The 15,629-nt window shown below is 37.5% G+C and overlaps 1 protein-coding gene across 1 annotated transcript in view; it reads right to left on the bottom strand.

Moving 5' to 3' along the window:
* Window positions 1-12,256: 12,256 nt before the first annotated feature.
* RIT2 (Ras-like without CAAX 2) overlaps window positions 12,257-15,629 on the bottom strand; it is a 172,604-nt gene continuing 169,231 nt past the window's right edge. Inside the window, exon 5 of the mRNA XM_010005025.1 lies at window positions 12,257-12,484. Within this exon, the coding sequence (XP_010003327.1) occupies window positions 12,257-12,484 (228 nt within the window). The remainder of the gene's footprint in view (window positions 12,485-15,629) is intronic.

The raw sequence follows: 15,629 nt of genomic DNA, 5'->3' as shown, positions 1-15,629 counted from the left end.
TGTTTTGCCTTCAACGTATGAAGCTGAAAATACACCTATGTCACTGGAAGATTCATCACATACTCAATTATAACTCCAGATTTGATAGCTGAAAGGTGGTGTGAAATAATAACCATGGTATGTAACTAAAGGGATGCTGCCCTCCTGGACAATGGTGTGAAAATCTAACCTATATAATATCAAGGATGGAAAATGAGTTTTATAATAAGCTTCCACGACCTTCTTGCATTTCAAATGTTCATTTAGCCATATTTTAAGCCAGGCTTCTAACAAGCCTAATTAGAAGAGATAATTATTTATAAAATACTTTATAGTTTCTTCATATTCTTTAATGTTTAAACACATTTGCCAAGCACAGAATTACTTAGGGCCTAAGGCTCTGTTTCTGAGACAGTTGGAGGCAATCAAGTTAAAAACTGCTGCAGCCCTGCCCTCCTCCTTGTGCTGCCAGATTTTGAGTGCTAAACTAGCAGAAAATATATCATTTTGCTGCTCTTGTTTTTCTGAGTAACATTTCTGCTCCACAGGCTTAGCTGATGTGGTCTGTTTCACAGAGTGTCATGGAGTACTAGTTCTGCACAGAGCAAGAGGCTACATCTTTGCTTTAAGCCCTACCTAAGCATGGGGAACATCACTGCCATACAAAAAGACTGCCCAAAAAAGCTGTTTTAAATAAACAAACATATTCTGCTGATTCTATGGCAACCATCAACCAGGAAAAAAAAAATAATAAAAAAACCACACAAACCCAAACAAAATAAAATAAAAAAAAGATTTTCTATCACAGTTACCTTCAAGGGAACAAGATAAAAAAACTTCAGTATTTACTACATAAAACCTGCACAAGAAAAACATACAAAGCCTTTTTCAAGAAGAAAAATTAAAACTTTCTGTAAAGACAATACAAATTTCTAGTTACTGCATTAACTTTATATATAAATAATCTGATGCATAAGTAAAGTTTCTATATGATTGGCAAAAATTATTTCATAGACACCCACAAAAATAATACAGTCTGTGGCTGAGTTTGACAAGAAAAAAAGTGTCACTGGTTGTGGCAGAGCCAGGGAAAGCCTTCAAGAAAATGTAGTGTTCTTAAAAATGATTTTTAAATCCTCTCCTTTTTCACAAAATGTTTCTTAATTGAAATTATTCTTAAGTCATCAGTAGCTGATTGTACCTGAATGAGCCTTCTTAACTCTTATTTTATCTAAGAATTCTAGGATTAAAAAAAATAATATTTTTGTCATGTTTGTCATGGTATGATACACTTGTGAAATACTTATCTTGGAAGGTTCTCTTATTAGAATATTGGCTTAAATTTTAAGAAAAGTCATTGGTTCAATGATTTTCCTGATAATTTTATAATTGATCTTGAAAAAGCCCTAACAAATATGTCTTCAAGAAGATTTTAGAAATATCTCTAAGGCTCAGATTACACAAGTCATACAGACAATGCTTAATTTTTAATTACCATAAGCAGAGGAGAAAACCAGGACTAAGATAAAACAAATGTACCTGAAAAAAAGGCGGTAGAATTACCCAGAGTCTATGGAACAGGACATCCTTCTTAAAAATTCACTATTCATTTAAGTAAATGAGTAATTGTTTAAAACATTTTTCTCTACTGGGGCTGGCTTTTTTTTTATAAAAACAACAACAACAACAAAACACAAGAACAACAACAAAAAAACACACAAAAAACCAAAGTGCTTGAAATGCATTGCTTCTTCTAGACTCAGTAACACTTGTTTTCACTGAAAGCTTGGTGGTTACTCGTATGTCTTCCTGATGACCTATAGAATCTGAACTTCTATCCCATCTCAAAGCAGCTACCACAATTCTCTCAAACTTGTTTTTGTATTTACTAGGCAACAAAACACACATAAACAAGTCTAGTGACTTGAAAATAGGCCAGTAATAATTTTGTAGGCTTCACTGGTCCCGTGCTGCTTTGCTATGTCGAACACAGCACTTAAAATTAATTCAAGGATCTTCTGAGAGAAAGGTTAAATAGTCTCCTCTTCTTTTGGTAGGGAATTGCATTTTTTTTTCATTAGTGAGGGTGATCGTGTCATTTTGTGTTACAGAAGAGCATGTGTCCCAGAGACACCAAGTGAGGTGGATATAGATGGAGCTATCTCCAAAATATATCTACTTCAGCACGTATGGTAAGGAAAAGTTAAAAATAACTTTGAAGACAGAGTTCAACGCCCACAGAGGGTGTGAGGCCAGTAGCAGTCCCCCAGCACCAGGCCCTGAGCTTCTTGGACTTGCTTGGGAATGCAAAAGCAAAATCTTGGCACCAGTCAGTAATGCAAGTGACTACAAAGTACCTCCTTATAGCCAGGTAGTGTTTGTCTCCAGTATTCTCATGAGAATGAGCCAAGGTGTCCTTCAGGCCTTCCAGCCACTGCTACAGAAGGCCTGGGGTGTCTTTGTGCCCTGCCTGCTTGCTCTGTAAGAGTGCTGCAAATTCCTTTTTGTCTCCCAAAAGGCAAGAAAAGTGCATATTTAGTTAGTGAAATCAAGACTTAGAATTCTGAAAGGTGTTTTTAACAGTGTGCAGAGAAAGTATATGAATTTTTATGACTCTTAGAAATAGTCTTTCTACCACAGAAAAGGACATTGTTTCATGTCCTCCCGGGTGTCTCAGAAAGGTCTTGTGCAATCTAGGACGTTTCTGATGAATGACATCTGAGAGAACATATGTAACATCACTTAATATGTTTTAGTCCTCTTTCCTGGCGTTCTCCTTTGGATCACTAGGAAATAGGTATTTGGTTGGCTGTGCTATATTCTTCTGTATTATAGACTTTTAATTAAAATAAAGTTATATGAAGTATATGATACCAAGAATCTACTAAGTGTGTTTCCTCTTACAAGAAGAGTGAAATTCAGGATAGATGTTATTTATGTTACCTAAGTCACTGCAAGTGCTTAAGCTCAGAAACCTAACCAAATAACATCCTACAAAAATAATACTAGTTTGTCAGAATGAAGTAGGTCCCTATCCCTTTCGACCTATTATTTTCTAAAGATTAATGTGTTTTATTTCTAGGTAAATAATACTCATACCTCTTTTAAATCCAGCCATTGTTTTGTAGCCAGCAGCACAGCAGCCTTCCATAGAAATGTGAAAGATGGAGGGAGAAATGATCTATTAAGCTGGGAATGTTCTTAGCAGGGCAAGACATAGTGCTTTATCTTGTCTAAATATAGATGACCTAAATGTAAAGGCTTTTACCAGCTCCCTTGGAAGCCTCGCTTACCATCAAACGTGTCTCACCAGTTGGAAGTTATCCAAATATTGAATTTCTATTTACTTCTTTTGACTACCTCTAATTAATGTATATACCCAAGTCATCCTAACATACTCCTCTCTCTGGTTCACTTTTATTACATAGATTAGAACATCTAAGTCGTGTAAGTAGGCCACCAAGTGCCAATAAACCACTTCTCACGCAGGAGTGACAGGCCCAACACTTGTACATCTTTAGTGTTTCTTTTAGGAAAATATGGCCACATAAAAGTTATACATTTAATTTAAACTCATTTTCATGGCTTTGTCAACAGTGAAAGTAACAATATTCTGGTCTAGATGTGTAGGAAAACAGTAACTGAAAGATTCCAAAGTAAGGCACACAAGAAATACATACTATGGGTATTAGCAGAAATACTATCAATCGCACAATCTTTCCTATTTCCCTCTCATGCCACAAAGCTGGAGAAATTATTTATTTTTTTTAACCTTTTTTTATTTTTTTCCCCACTGTAGCTTTATATGAGACACAGGCTACAAAATAGATGGAGACAGAGGAAATTCTGGGGTTTGAACACTGTGTGTATTTGCATGATAATACATGTGAGTCTCTGACTTTATTTAGAAAGTAAGAGTATATATTTTTCCAGTGAGTCACATAGTGCCTGCCCTGCTTTTCAAAATGAAAAGGATATGTATAGCCCCAAAATTGTAAAAAGCATTTTGACATTTTTTACAGGGGGAAAAAGTGTGAAGAAGAGCTGTCATTTTCCCTGCTGTTTGATCATCACAGCTGGGGGACGGTTGGGGAAGCGCATCTGCCTTCAGATGCCTTCTCAGCAGTGATGTTTCTCTTGCTCATGGCTACCTCAGGGGGAAGGGACCAGCTGCAGCCCAAAGCGTGTTGATGGGTGAAACCAGACAAATTCCATCTCCAGGGCCCAGCTGTGTTAGCTTCTGCCTCCTGAGTGAAACCTGCAGATGACCTTGGGCGCAACATCAGATTTGTGAGGCAGAGCCTGAGGTTTAAAACTCACCATCAAAGCAACTCTGATGGACCATATGGCAACACAGGAATATCTGGGGCTGCAGCTTACGTATGGTAGCTTGAAGGTGCTGTCCAAGGAGGAAAATTTGCTTCAGTATCAGGCTGAAGATCATCACAGAAATGTGTGTATCAGTGAAATTATTGATGCTGCTTTATATCCATAATATACTGAGCACTTGTAACAGTCTTCAAACCCGTTCTTAATTTTGAAAATCTGACACATAGTAAGCAGTCTGGAAACCAGTCAGACCTTCTTATCCCTTAAATGTGAAGGTCTTTTTGTGTCACAGTATGTCTTTTCCTCTCCTGTCTATTTGAATCACTGTGATTCCTTATAAGGATTTTTATCACTCAGTGGCAAGTGAATTGAAAAGTCTCTGTCAGGTGAAAGAATTGATACAGTACTGACTGTTCTCAAATTTCTTGGCAGTCCCTGGAGGTGTCTCCTGGTGCAAAAGTTTTATCAGAGCAATATTTTACAGTTTCTATAACTTAAGTCTTTCTGAAGTTTATTGTTGGCAGGTATAGCATATTCTCCTAGGCTTTGTGGTTTCATCTATTTTTCTTCTCATCTTTCATCCACATGGTGGTAATCAACTCTGCACAGGTCGAAGAACTCTTCAAAGTACTCCTTTGAACATCTGCCTCCTTAAAGACATCCCTGCTGTATTCTCAGATAACTTGGATCTCATCCAGTTTTGCTAGATAAAAACTTACGAGTATGTGGAGAACACCTTATTAACTAAACAGGAGAGCAGAGACCAGTTCCTACATTTTTCATTAACATCTGGTCTAAGAACAGTGGGAGGGAAAAAGCCAGCAGCAAATGATCTGCATTCACTGGTTGCAAACGGGTAGCTTTTCTCCCACATGAAACCACGTATTTGAAGTACCATTTAAAATCTTCAGCAGGGAGCTATCATATCATCTTTTATGTAAGTTATGAGGCATAGAGATGAGGGGTTTGCTACTATCCTTCCAAAACACAGAGTCGAACGTCCCACTCTTTCTCCCACTGTTCAGTTTAAACCAGCTGCTTTCAGTTTTGGAAGTATACACAGTATAGGGAATCAGCAGGCACCACAGAGAGATTTGTTCTCTCTGCATCCAAAGCAGCTTCAGTGAAGGGGCAATTTATTCCATAGTCACCTGTAGTCAGATTCTCATTAGAAACTTGAAACATACTGCAGGGAAGGTAATCCAAACTTCCCACTGACTTCAACGGGTTTGGTATTGTTTCTTCCTGTTTAATTTTCCATTCTGTGCTGTGCTTTCTCTGTGCTGTGCTCTCCACCTTTTTTCTTTAAAATATATAACCAAATGGTCTTGCATATTCACTAGTAATTTCTCTGACCTCTTCCCTTAATTTTCTAGGCCAACCAAACTGCAGCCTACACATAATGAAGCAAATCATAATCAATTTCTATTGTTCTTAGTATCACACTCCTTATCTTGTTATCTTTCATCAAACTCCTTCAGTGAGTGCACTTGAGTACACCTCTGGAGTATGTTTTGCATCTCTTTGTAATTATATCTACTCTTACTCCCTTTCTAGAAGGCATTCAGGCATACCCAGTGTGGACAATGGTGTAAGACTTTCCAAGGTCACTTGATTTTCAGACATACTGTGGTCTCCTCTACTGCCTCTGCCTATCCTAGTTATCTAATAGACTAATAGCCTGTTTATTCTGTCCTTCCTAAATTGTCATTTTCTTTGGATTATGGTTTTTGCAAGGGACAGAAAACTCATCTTCTGTGTGATTGTAGTATATTCATCATCATGCGATAACACATAATTCTTTTCTGGAGACGGATGTGAATCTACTGTAAGATTTTCCATTGCCTTCAGAAGAGCTGCCCACCCACTTACAGTGACTGAATAACTTCAGTGTTCAAGCTTATTCATTCAAGGCCCTAGATAAAGAGACATCTGTGATTAGTCAGCACTGTATAGCAGAGTTAAGTTTGCAGGAGCCATCAGCTTTGTATTCAGAAAGCTGAGTGACTTAGCAAAAATTTATCATTAAAAATATTACTCATTCTACTCAGTGTGAGCATTAAATGAATGGGAAATCTTTTCAGAAAGTGGAGTCTTCAGTTTGATAAAAGCACCCAAGACTAACTTTTACATTATTAACAGTGATGCAAAAGAACAAGCGAAATAAAAATGAAGAAGAGTCAGTTTATCTGGACGGACCTCAAGATGAAGAGGTTAGCCTTAACGTTTTGTGGTTGCACAGAAACTAATGAAAGGAACTGCCTAGGAATTTTGGTGAGGCTAAAACTTTGGAAAGGGCTGAATGAAGTCACAGAGATAATTTATGAAACGTTTAATCTGTTACCACGGATTCCAAACTGTCTTGTTTTCAGGAGGTACTGAGAACAGACAAATAGAAAACTTTTGTCCACAGAGTTTCATAGATACAAAATAGACTGCATTCCTCTCTTATTGGTTATACTTAAAATACAAGGGTAAAATGATAATGTTTTCTTTTATATACATAATGGTAATGTAATATTTATGTAAAAGACTTGCTTTACTTTACCCTTCTGACGTTGTTCTTTAACTGGAATTCTGTTTCAATGGCAGCTATGGAAAATAATGGCTTTTGAGCTTGGTGTGTAGTTGTTGAAATAATTGTAATTCTAAAAGCACCGTTAAAAAAAACGATAGCAAACAAACAAAAAAAACCAAACAAAAAACCCAACAAAAACAAATATGAAAAAGTGCAAGAATGGGAAAATCTCATTGTCACATTACTTATCTATTGACAGAAGATATGCTGTGGGTGATGCAATGGTTTTGGATGTTCTTGTCTTGATTGCCTCTTGCAGGAAAAGTTCAGATCATGAAATGAGTATGGTGTTCTTGAATGGACATTTGTCCTCATCACAAAACAACCTCATAATTCAGCACAATGTAACAAAATTGGAAAGCTCAAATTGAGGAGGCTTAGAACGAGGAGCATCAGGGAGTGATAAATCAAGCTAGAGGTGCAGGGCAATGCTGCTTGGGGTGACTTTCACAGCATCTGTGAGACAATGCCATCCCCATTACAAATCATTTTGCCAGGCAGACATCCTAAGGAGCTCCATATACTTGAAGGCACAGATCAAGATAGAAACAGTGTTAAAAAGGAGGCTGATTACTGATCTAAGACACTACTCTATCCAACTGCCATTCAGTTTTGTGAGAACTGAGATTTTTACACTGTATTAAAGTCATATTCTGTAATTTTGCCTTTCATTTTCTAATTTTCAGGGCTTTTTCAGAGTCATAAACAATGAGCAGTGCACATCATGTACACGTGTATAAATAAGAGTCCCAGAGAGAGATTTCTAAATATGGTTGATTAGTGTAAGTATACTTAATTGAATCATATTAGCAAAACTGCCTGTGTTAGACATCCATACATCAATTGTTAGTACAAATTCAGGCAAACACTTGTGCATTCCTATAGCTAACTATAAACTTTCTGTCATTTATATTAAAATATTTTATGGTCTTCAGTTTAATTTTTAACAGTTGACATCATTACATAAGTATTACCTTCTGATGCGGCTGCAGCAGGTCTTGTTTTTTACTGTGTCTACAAGAATGTCCACTGGCAGCTATTTTTCTTTTCACAAATATCACTATCTGGTCCTCAGAGAGCAACATGCACATTGGGAGAAGATATTGACACAGTCATAGTATGTAAATCATCATTATGAGATGCTAAACTGACTCTACTGGGGCCCATCTTTTGCTTTTGCCATATGTATTTTTCTATTTGTCATGATACAGGCTAAGAATGAGAGATATATAGAAATTATATATACTAGTGTTTATATTTATTGTTTATATATATTGCATATTTATATATAAATGGTATAATACATATAGTGGAGAAAATGAGGATAATTCTTTTCATTCTACTTATGCATTCTTACAACTAAGTCTCAAAAGATTCCTTTTTTGTGTGTGTCTAAAGAAATTATTTTCAATAATTTGTGAAGACATCAGACTGTTAATGTATGTCATGAACTGACAATCTGAGAAAACACAGGTTTCTCTGCTTAAATCCTGAGGCCCACATGCAAAATCCATGAAAAAGGAAAACTTAAATACTGCGACATACCACCTTGACTTATAGCCTTCCTCAGATTTCTTCTTGACTAGATACGACATGTGATCTGCCATAGCTGGGAAGAAGGGTAATTAACTGCCATACATTATGTATTTGTGAGAGACACCATGGATACTTTTGCAAAGTGTTATTATTTTATGTTATTTATTAGGTGGCTTTAATTATAACCCTGAAGAAAGCAGAATTACAGTCCAACTGCAACACAGTCTGACACTGGACTAAATTATATGTGCCACTTTCATGGGACTGCAGGCAACACAGCAAAATAAAGTGATTAGTTTCCTTCTTCAAATGTTCCAGAAATTATTAGATGAGAGGCTACTCAAAGATGGAAAAGTCTTTAAACACAGAGCTGCTGTTTTTTTTAATTCTGTCAGCTAGGTTTGACAGCTAAATCCAATCTTCTGTGATGGAATCATAATGATTAATTAGGTAAAACAGCTGCACCCAGCCTCTTGTGCAGTTATGACTTATGCTATCCTCACTGACTACAACCACCATCAGCTCTGCTCAATTAACTGAGGTTAACCGTTATAGATTATTGAGGAATCAGGTGATGGTAAATCAGAATGACTTTCCCATTTTAAAAATAAAGCATGGTCAGGTGTTTTAGAGATAAGGCTCAATGCAAAGCATTTACATCACCATTCTCTGCTAGAGATACTGAGTCAACAAACTATTGAAGATGTGGTTCATCATAACTAAGTTTAGCCATCAAAAATTTAGGCTTGAAGGCCAAGCTGCTCTTTATGAAGCAACGTATAATCACTGGAAAGAGGCAGCCATTTCAGGAAGTATGCCATTCTATGCTGCACAGGACAAATCACCAATCAGAGGAACATCTCTCTCCTCATCACTGAAGAAGGAACTCTTAATGACTAGACACCATGCTCAAGATTCTCAGAGGTTATAATATCTCAGTCCTTTTTAAGAGACTAACATAGTACCAAACATCATAGAATCATAGAATGGAAAGGACCTTAAAGATTACCTAGTTTTAACCTTCCTGCAAGGTCAGGGACACCTCCCACTAGACCAGGTTGCTCAAAGCCCCATCCAACCTGCACTTGAGCACTTCCAGGGACGGGGCTTACACAACTTCTGTGGCACACCTAGGCAAATGTCTCACCACCCTCACACTGAAGAATTTCTTTCTAATATCTAACTTAAATCTCCTCTCTTCCAATTTAATGCCATTACTCCTTGTTCTATCACTACATGCCCTTATAACAGTCCACCCTCAGCTTTCTGGTAGGTACCCTTCAGGTACTACCTGAAGATATACCTCTAGGTATATCTTTCAAAATGTGGCTTGTATGGGCTTGGTCTGGAGATTTCATGGGCTTGTACACCTAAAAATATATAAGCTGTGTCTCTTTGAACATATGGAGCATGAGGAACACAAGCATATCTCTGCTCATAAATTGTTAAAATGATCCTTTGCCTCATTTCAGATCATGTCAGGCTAGCACTTTAAAACCAGTGCTGAGCATGGTGCAGAACCTAGCATGGCTCAGGGACCACTTCCAACAGCAGTTTGTGTGCGGTAACACTGCTGTTAGGGCTAAGGGAGTTTAATAGTATAGAAAGAGGTTGCTCCATGCCAGATGACCTTAATAGCTTTGAATGGGCATGTTTAATATATAAATCCATTTAAGACTTAATCTTAGACTGCATCCATGTCTTCTTCTACAACCTTTCCTGTATTGCAAACTTACCTGAAGCAGGGTACCCCTAAACCTACAGAGCCAAGCCTGTGTTGATGCAATATATCCCTCAGTAGGGCGGGTGAAATGACATATTAATCCATGCTAAATGATTTTCAATTGTCTCAAAGTTTAGGCATCTGTCTGAAAAATACAGATGAGCATCCCTCAAGGTTTCTTAGGATACTAATTTTTATGGTGTCTTTCTTATGGAACAACTGCTTCATCCCCCTCTCTGCTGTGTGCAGTATTGGAACAGTCACAGATGTTTCCCCTTGTTATTTATTGTCTCATAGCTGCCATCTGCTCAGTGCAGCCTCCTGTTGCCTCCACCAACTCATAAACTCTTTGGACAATCACATCTCTTTGTCTCTAGGATGCTTGACCTATGACAATACATGTAAAACAATAATAGTAATTACTGAATTAGTAAATTCAGACTTTAGCTGTTGGGGGCAGGAAACAGAAAATTCACCTTAAATGCCTATATGTGTTTCTCTTCCTCTGAGATAATCTTTCCAAAATAGACATACAGACAGATATTATCCAGCTACATGTAGTAAAATAGTACTTTTGCTGGAAAATTTTTGACAAGCTGAAAAGTATCACTGGATTTTCTTAAAAGAAAGGGAAAGTGAAGAACAAAACAACAGATTTCAATGAACTCAAGTTCTTCATGATACCATAACTTTTACAAATTTAACAGAGCAAAACAAATCAACTGTCCCCCACTATCATCATAATTAGATTAAACCCTTCAAAATAGTCAAAGAATAAAAATGAAAAAATAAACACTAATGAACATACACCTTTTTCTAATATCCATTGTCACTCCAGGACAGACAAAAATGACACTGACTATTACCATAATTTCATGGAAATCACAAACTTTATTTTTTGAAAAAATGTATGTATGTTTTAATTGTAAAATTTACAATGTCAATAGTAAAAGAAGTCTGGGGAAAAGGGGTGAGTCAATGAGGCTATAATCTATTTCATGCCAACTTTAAAAAAAGAATATTTAAAAAACCTGTCCAACTGATCAATCAATGATTCACTGTGATCAAGGACTGTGGAAGATGGTGACTGACCTGATGTAATTGTCTAGTAGGTTAAGGAATGAAAGCTACATAACAGATGTTATCACATGCTGGCACAGAGCTGCACTGCTCTAGGAAGGAATCTGGGAAGCATCAGACAGTGTCTTTGTGCACTCCTTGGCAGGACACAAGAGCAAAACATTTCAGGTCAGGTTGGATGGGTCACTGAGCAACATGATCTAGTTGAAAATGTCCCTGATCACTACAGGGGGCTGGACTAGATGACCTTTAAAGGTCTTCCTCAACTCAAACTATTCCATGATTCTAGTGCACTCTGTGTCTGTTGGACACTGCACCTCTGCTAGCTAGTTCTGGTGAGTAATGAGTAGACCAGACAGAGATGCAGCCCTGCAGCCTTTGGACAACTGAAGCATAACTTGTGCTGTGGTTACCAGCTCTTCCTAAGAGATGGAAAGGACACAATAGGTATGGGGTTCTACAGGATCAAAACTGTGAGACCCCATCATTCCCTTTGAGAATTGTTAAAACACACACATTCGCACCCAGACACGTGCACGTGCAGACTAAGCACAGTCTAACGCTAAACCTACATGTGAAGTTCAAGTCCTAAACTCCTTAAACAGTCAAAATGTTCATTGAAATAAATCTTATACATTCCTGAGATGGTTAAATGATCCATGCATGTAGAGAGGAGGCAGTAAGTGCATCCCTTGTCCTTGAGCTCATGGAATCTGGTTCTGTCTTGGATGCTGGCCTAATGCCTAACATCTGAAGACTAGCCGGGGACCAGAGGGGGAAAAAAATCAAAGTATCTCTGCACTCAGATTTGCTGAGAAGGTATGAAAAAATAACCTAAGTGACTTTATCTATAATACAGAGGAGCCACAGGGCAACCATGAACTGGTCCTTCAAGGAGCTACTTCTGCATGAGGGCTGAAGGGAAGGAACTCCAGGACCTGGTCTTGAGGATGCTGTGTCAATGCTGTCTTTTTGAACTCTTACAGGTTACTGTGGTCAGCTCCTAATGGGTGGCTCATAGGGGATTGTTGTCAAGTTGTACTTTCTTTTTTTTTCTTCAGAGATCCTTTCAGTTTCCACCACAGGCTATCTTTTCTCTTCATCTTCTTCTCCAACATGGGCAGTGAGGACTCTTTCCTTCGGATTTCCCTCACTAGTCCATGAAAGACATCATCAATGTAGAAGCGAAGGGCAGCTGAAGTCTCAAAAAAAGAGCAGGAGTATTCTCTAGCTAAGCTCATTCCTTCTTCAGTTGAAACCTACAAGGAAAAGTCCATAAATATCACCCAATGCAGAGAGTATGAATCAACATGAGAATATTACAGTATATGTAGTCTGACTTTTTGGATATTGCAAATTGCTTACAGATAATTTTACAGGAAAATATTCTAACAACACCTGACAGAGAAGATTCAAGAATGAAAGGATCACACTAAATATAGGAGACAACTCAACTGAGAATATTGAGAATATTCATGTGCTCAGGTATATTATTTCCCTAATTATGACGCATCAGTTTTTCCACGCATTTACTCTCTTTAGTGCAATGATCTAGTACAGTCTGATAGTGCTAATGCTTGCATTCCACAAGCTGGAACAGGAGGCCAAAAAGATTTACATAAAATTAAGGTCTTTGAAAATCCCTTGTTCAGCAGTAACCTAATTGTGGACGTAATGTGACTCTTTAAACACACTGATTTTCATACCTTAAGAATTTTCAGTCACATTAACTTCTGAGCATGCCTTTAAGAGATTTGGTCTCAGCAGGCCTGTAATCCTGTCATTTAGCTCATGCCTGACCTGCACAAAGATCCAAAATCTATTAATTTCTTGGGTCATCCTTTCTAAATGGTCCCATGTACTTGCAGTTCCCAGAAAACCTGGAGGAAGTGTGTCTGTATTTTGAGGAGCTCTAAGTAGAGGAATCACCATCAATCTAGAGGGAACCAAAACAGCCCTTTTTTACTTTGTCTGAATTTTGAAACAGGCATCTTATTCCTAAAATTTCCATGTTGGCTTCTTCTTGTCATTTCACCTGCCAGCCTGCTAAATGGAGGGATCAGTACTCTGATTAATGTGTGGTGTAAATAAAAATTAAGTGCTTATCACAAGCACTACTGCTGTCTGTTACTTAAAGTACTTTTTGCATTTTATCATCTCATCCATTAACATGTAGTATGTCTGCAGCAAAGCAAAGAACACACCCTATGAGCTTCTAAATGTTAAGCCAGCTTTCCAGCTAGTAGACTATCCTTTCTTTTCAGTATTTGAACATAAAATGGAATAAATAAATTGTGTAAGTGAACTGTCTGGTGTGTATTCAAAATCTAAGTCATAGATTCCAGCTTTTGTTTTTATTTGTACTTGGATATCATGAGCCACAAGGATGATCAGAGGACTGGAGGACCTGCCATATGAGAAGAGGCTGAGAAAAGTGGGTTTGTTCACCTTTGAGAAAAGAAGGGTTAGAGGAGACTTCATTGCTGTGTTCAGGTACTTAAAGGGTGGCTACCAGGAAGATGGAGACTCCCTATTTACAAGGAGTCACAAGGAAAAGACAGAGGGTAATGAGCTTCAGCTGCTCCTGAGAGATTCTAACTGGACACAAGAAGTAAATTTTTCACCATGAGGACAGTCAAACTTTGGAGTAGTCTCCCAAGGGAAGTGGTAGATTCACCCACATTGGACAGTTTTAAGTCTCAGTTTGACAGCGTGTTCAGTTATCTGACATAAACTCTAGTAGTACCTAGAATAGTTGGACCAGGTGATCCTTGAGGTCCTATTCCAACCTGGCATTCTATAATTCTATGACTTAATTAAGTAGCTTTCCAACCACCTGAATAAAAAGGCAGAGAAGGACTCTGAGACAGCCTTATGAAAAGCTAGCTATTAGGACTAGACTAAAACTCTCAATTGCTATTGTCTACCACAAGACTAATCTTGGATTGTTGTTTTTGTTAGTTAGTTAGTTTTTTTCTTATTTTTACTTCATGGAATCAAAATGCCATTAATATTTATTAGGGAAATAAAACCTGGTATTTCAAAATACAAACAAACTCTCTCATGCCTACTGTGAAGAAAATGTCATTTATGATGAACTTATTACACCACCATGCATTTTTTTTTTTTTTTACCTATCTGTAATGAGGATTTTGGGTGAAACAGAAGTTCAATGTATTCCAGCCTGGAAGGAAATTTGCACCGAGTCAGAAACCTTGTAACATTAGCAGAATTATTCCTCCATGTTTCAGGTATAATCTTAATTTAATTAAGACTATTGTAAGGGTTAGCAGGGAGGTTGTGTGCCAGCCTGAACCCACTGACACAATGAAAGATTGTTGCTGCTTTCCAACTGCTATAATTACCAACCTTTAACAAAAGGAGATGGGTAGCAATATGGTCCTTGTTTCTCTCTGGGCAGCTGTGTAAGCAAATGTGTGATTCAATATGTCTGTTGGGCACCGTTGAGAAATTGATTGTCTGGATAGAAGACTATTTTAGTCTATTTTGGACTCTATAATCATATTTTTCCTTGCTATGCCTTGTTTGAGTTGTGGGAGGGTATTTTATTTTGTTAAAGACACTGCAATTCTGAGCAAACTACTGCACAGAGCTGCAGCTTCACTGAAGTTCTTATACACCCATTATCTAAAATAATAATAATAAAAAAAAACAGATAAATTGAAACATCTTTATGTTAAAAAGTGACATTGTAAATATAATTAGGGTGCAAGCACAGCAATGCTCAACTATCAATTTGACCCTTCCCTTTTCTCTGTTATTTTCTTATCTTTACCCATCTGATTCCTCCTTCCCACTGCTGTTTTTTTTTTTGGCTGGGTTTTTTTTTTTTTTTTTTTTTCCTGGGATCAAACCTGTGCTTTCTCCCACCTGCGAGGAATAACAACTGCAGGGAAGACATGTTATGCTCCATAATGAAAGAAGCCTGCGAAGAACTGTGAGAACTAGAGAATACTCAGGAGAACTAAATTGTGCAGGAAAACTTCCTCTCAGTCTCTGTATGGCTGGAGGCTTGTAACTTGGCAAAATTTTGCCTGCAAACGTTTGGTTTTGAAATCCAGTTTCCTACCAAACTGCAGAGACAACATTAAAGTTATTAATGGCAATAGTTCATTTTAGAGCATCATATTTTTCTTGAATCTTGCCCTCAGGAACTGATTAACTACTTTATGTAATTTTATGAACTAATTCAGCATGAGGAGGACACCTGGCACAAACAATTTAAGGATGCTTAGTTGACAATTTTAAGCTTCAAGGCTTATCTGAAATCTAATGCTGCCATAATTACCACTGCTGCTTCCAGCACCAATGAAAATATAGCTATAGTAATTTCATCAATCTTTTTTGTTGAAGAAATGGTAAATATGGAGAAACATCTAGAGG

This window comes from Chaetura pelagica, unplaced genomic scaffold (genome assembly GCF_000747805.2).
Source record: "Chaetura pelagica isolate M959 unplaced genomic scaffold, ChaPel_1.0 scaffold121, whole genome shotgun sequence".
NCBI lineage: Eukaryota > Metazoa > Chordata > Aves > Apodiformes > Apodidae > Chaetura > Chaetura pelagica.
Note: the sequence above shows the minus strand (reverse complement) of the source record. Positions and strands in the feature narration are given on the sequence as shown.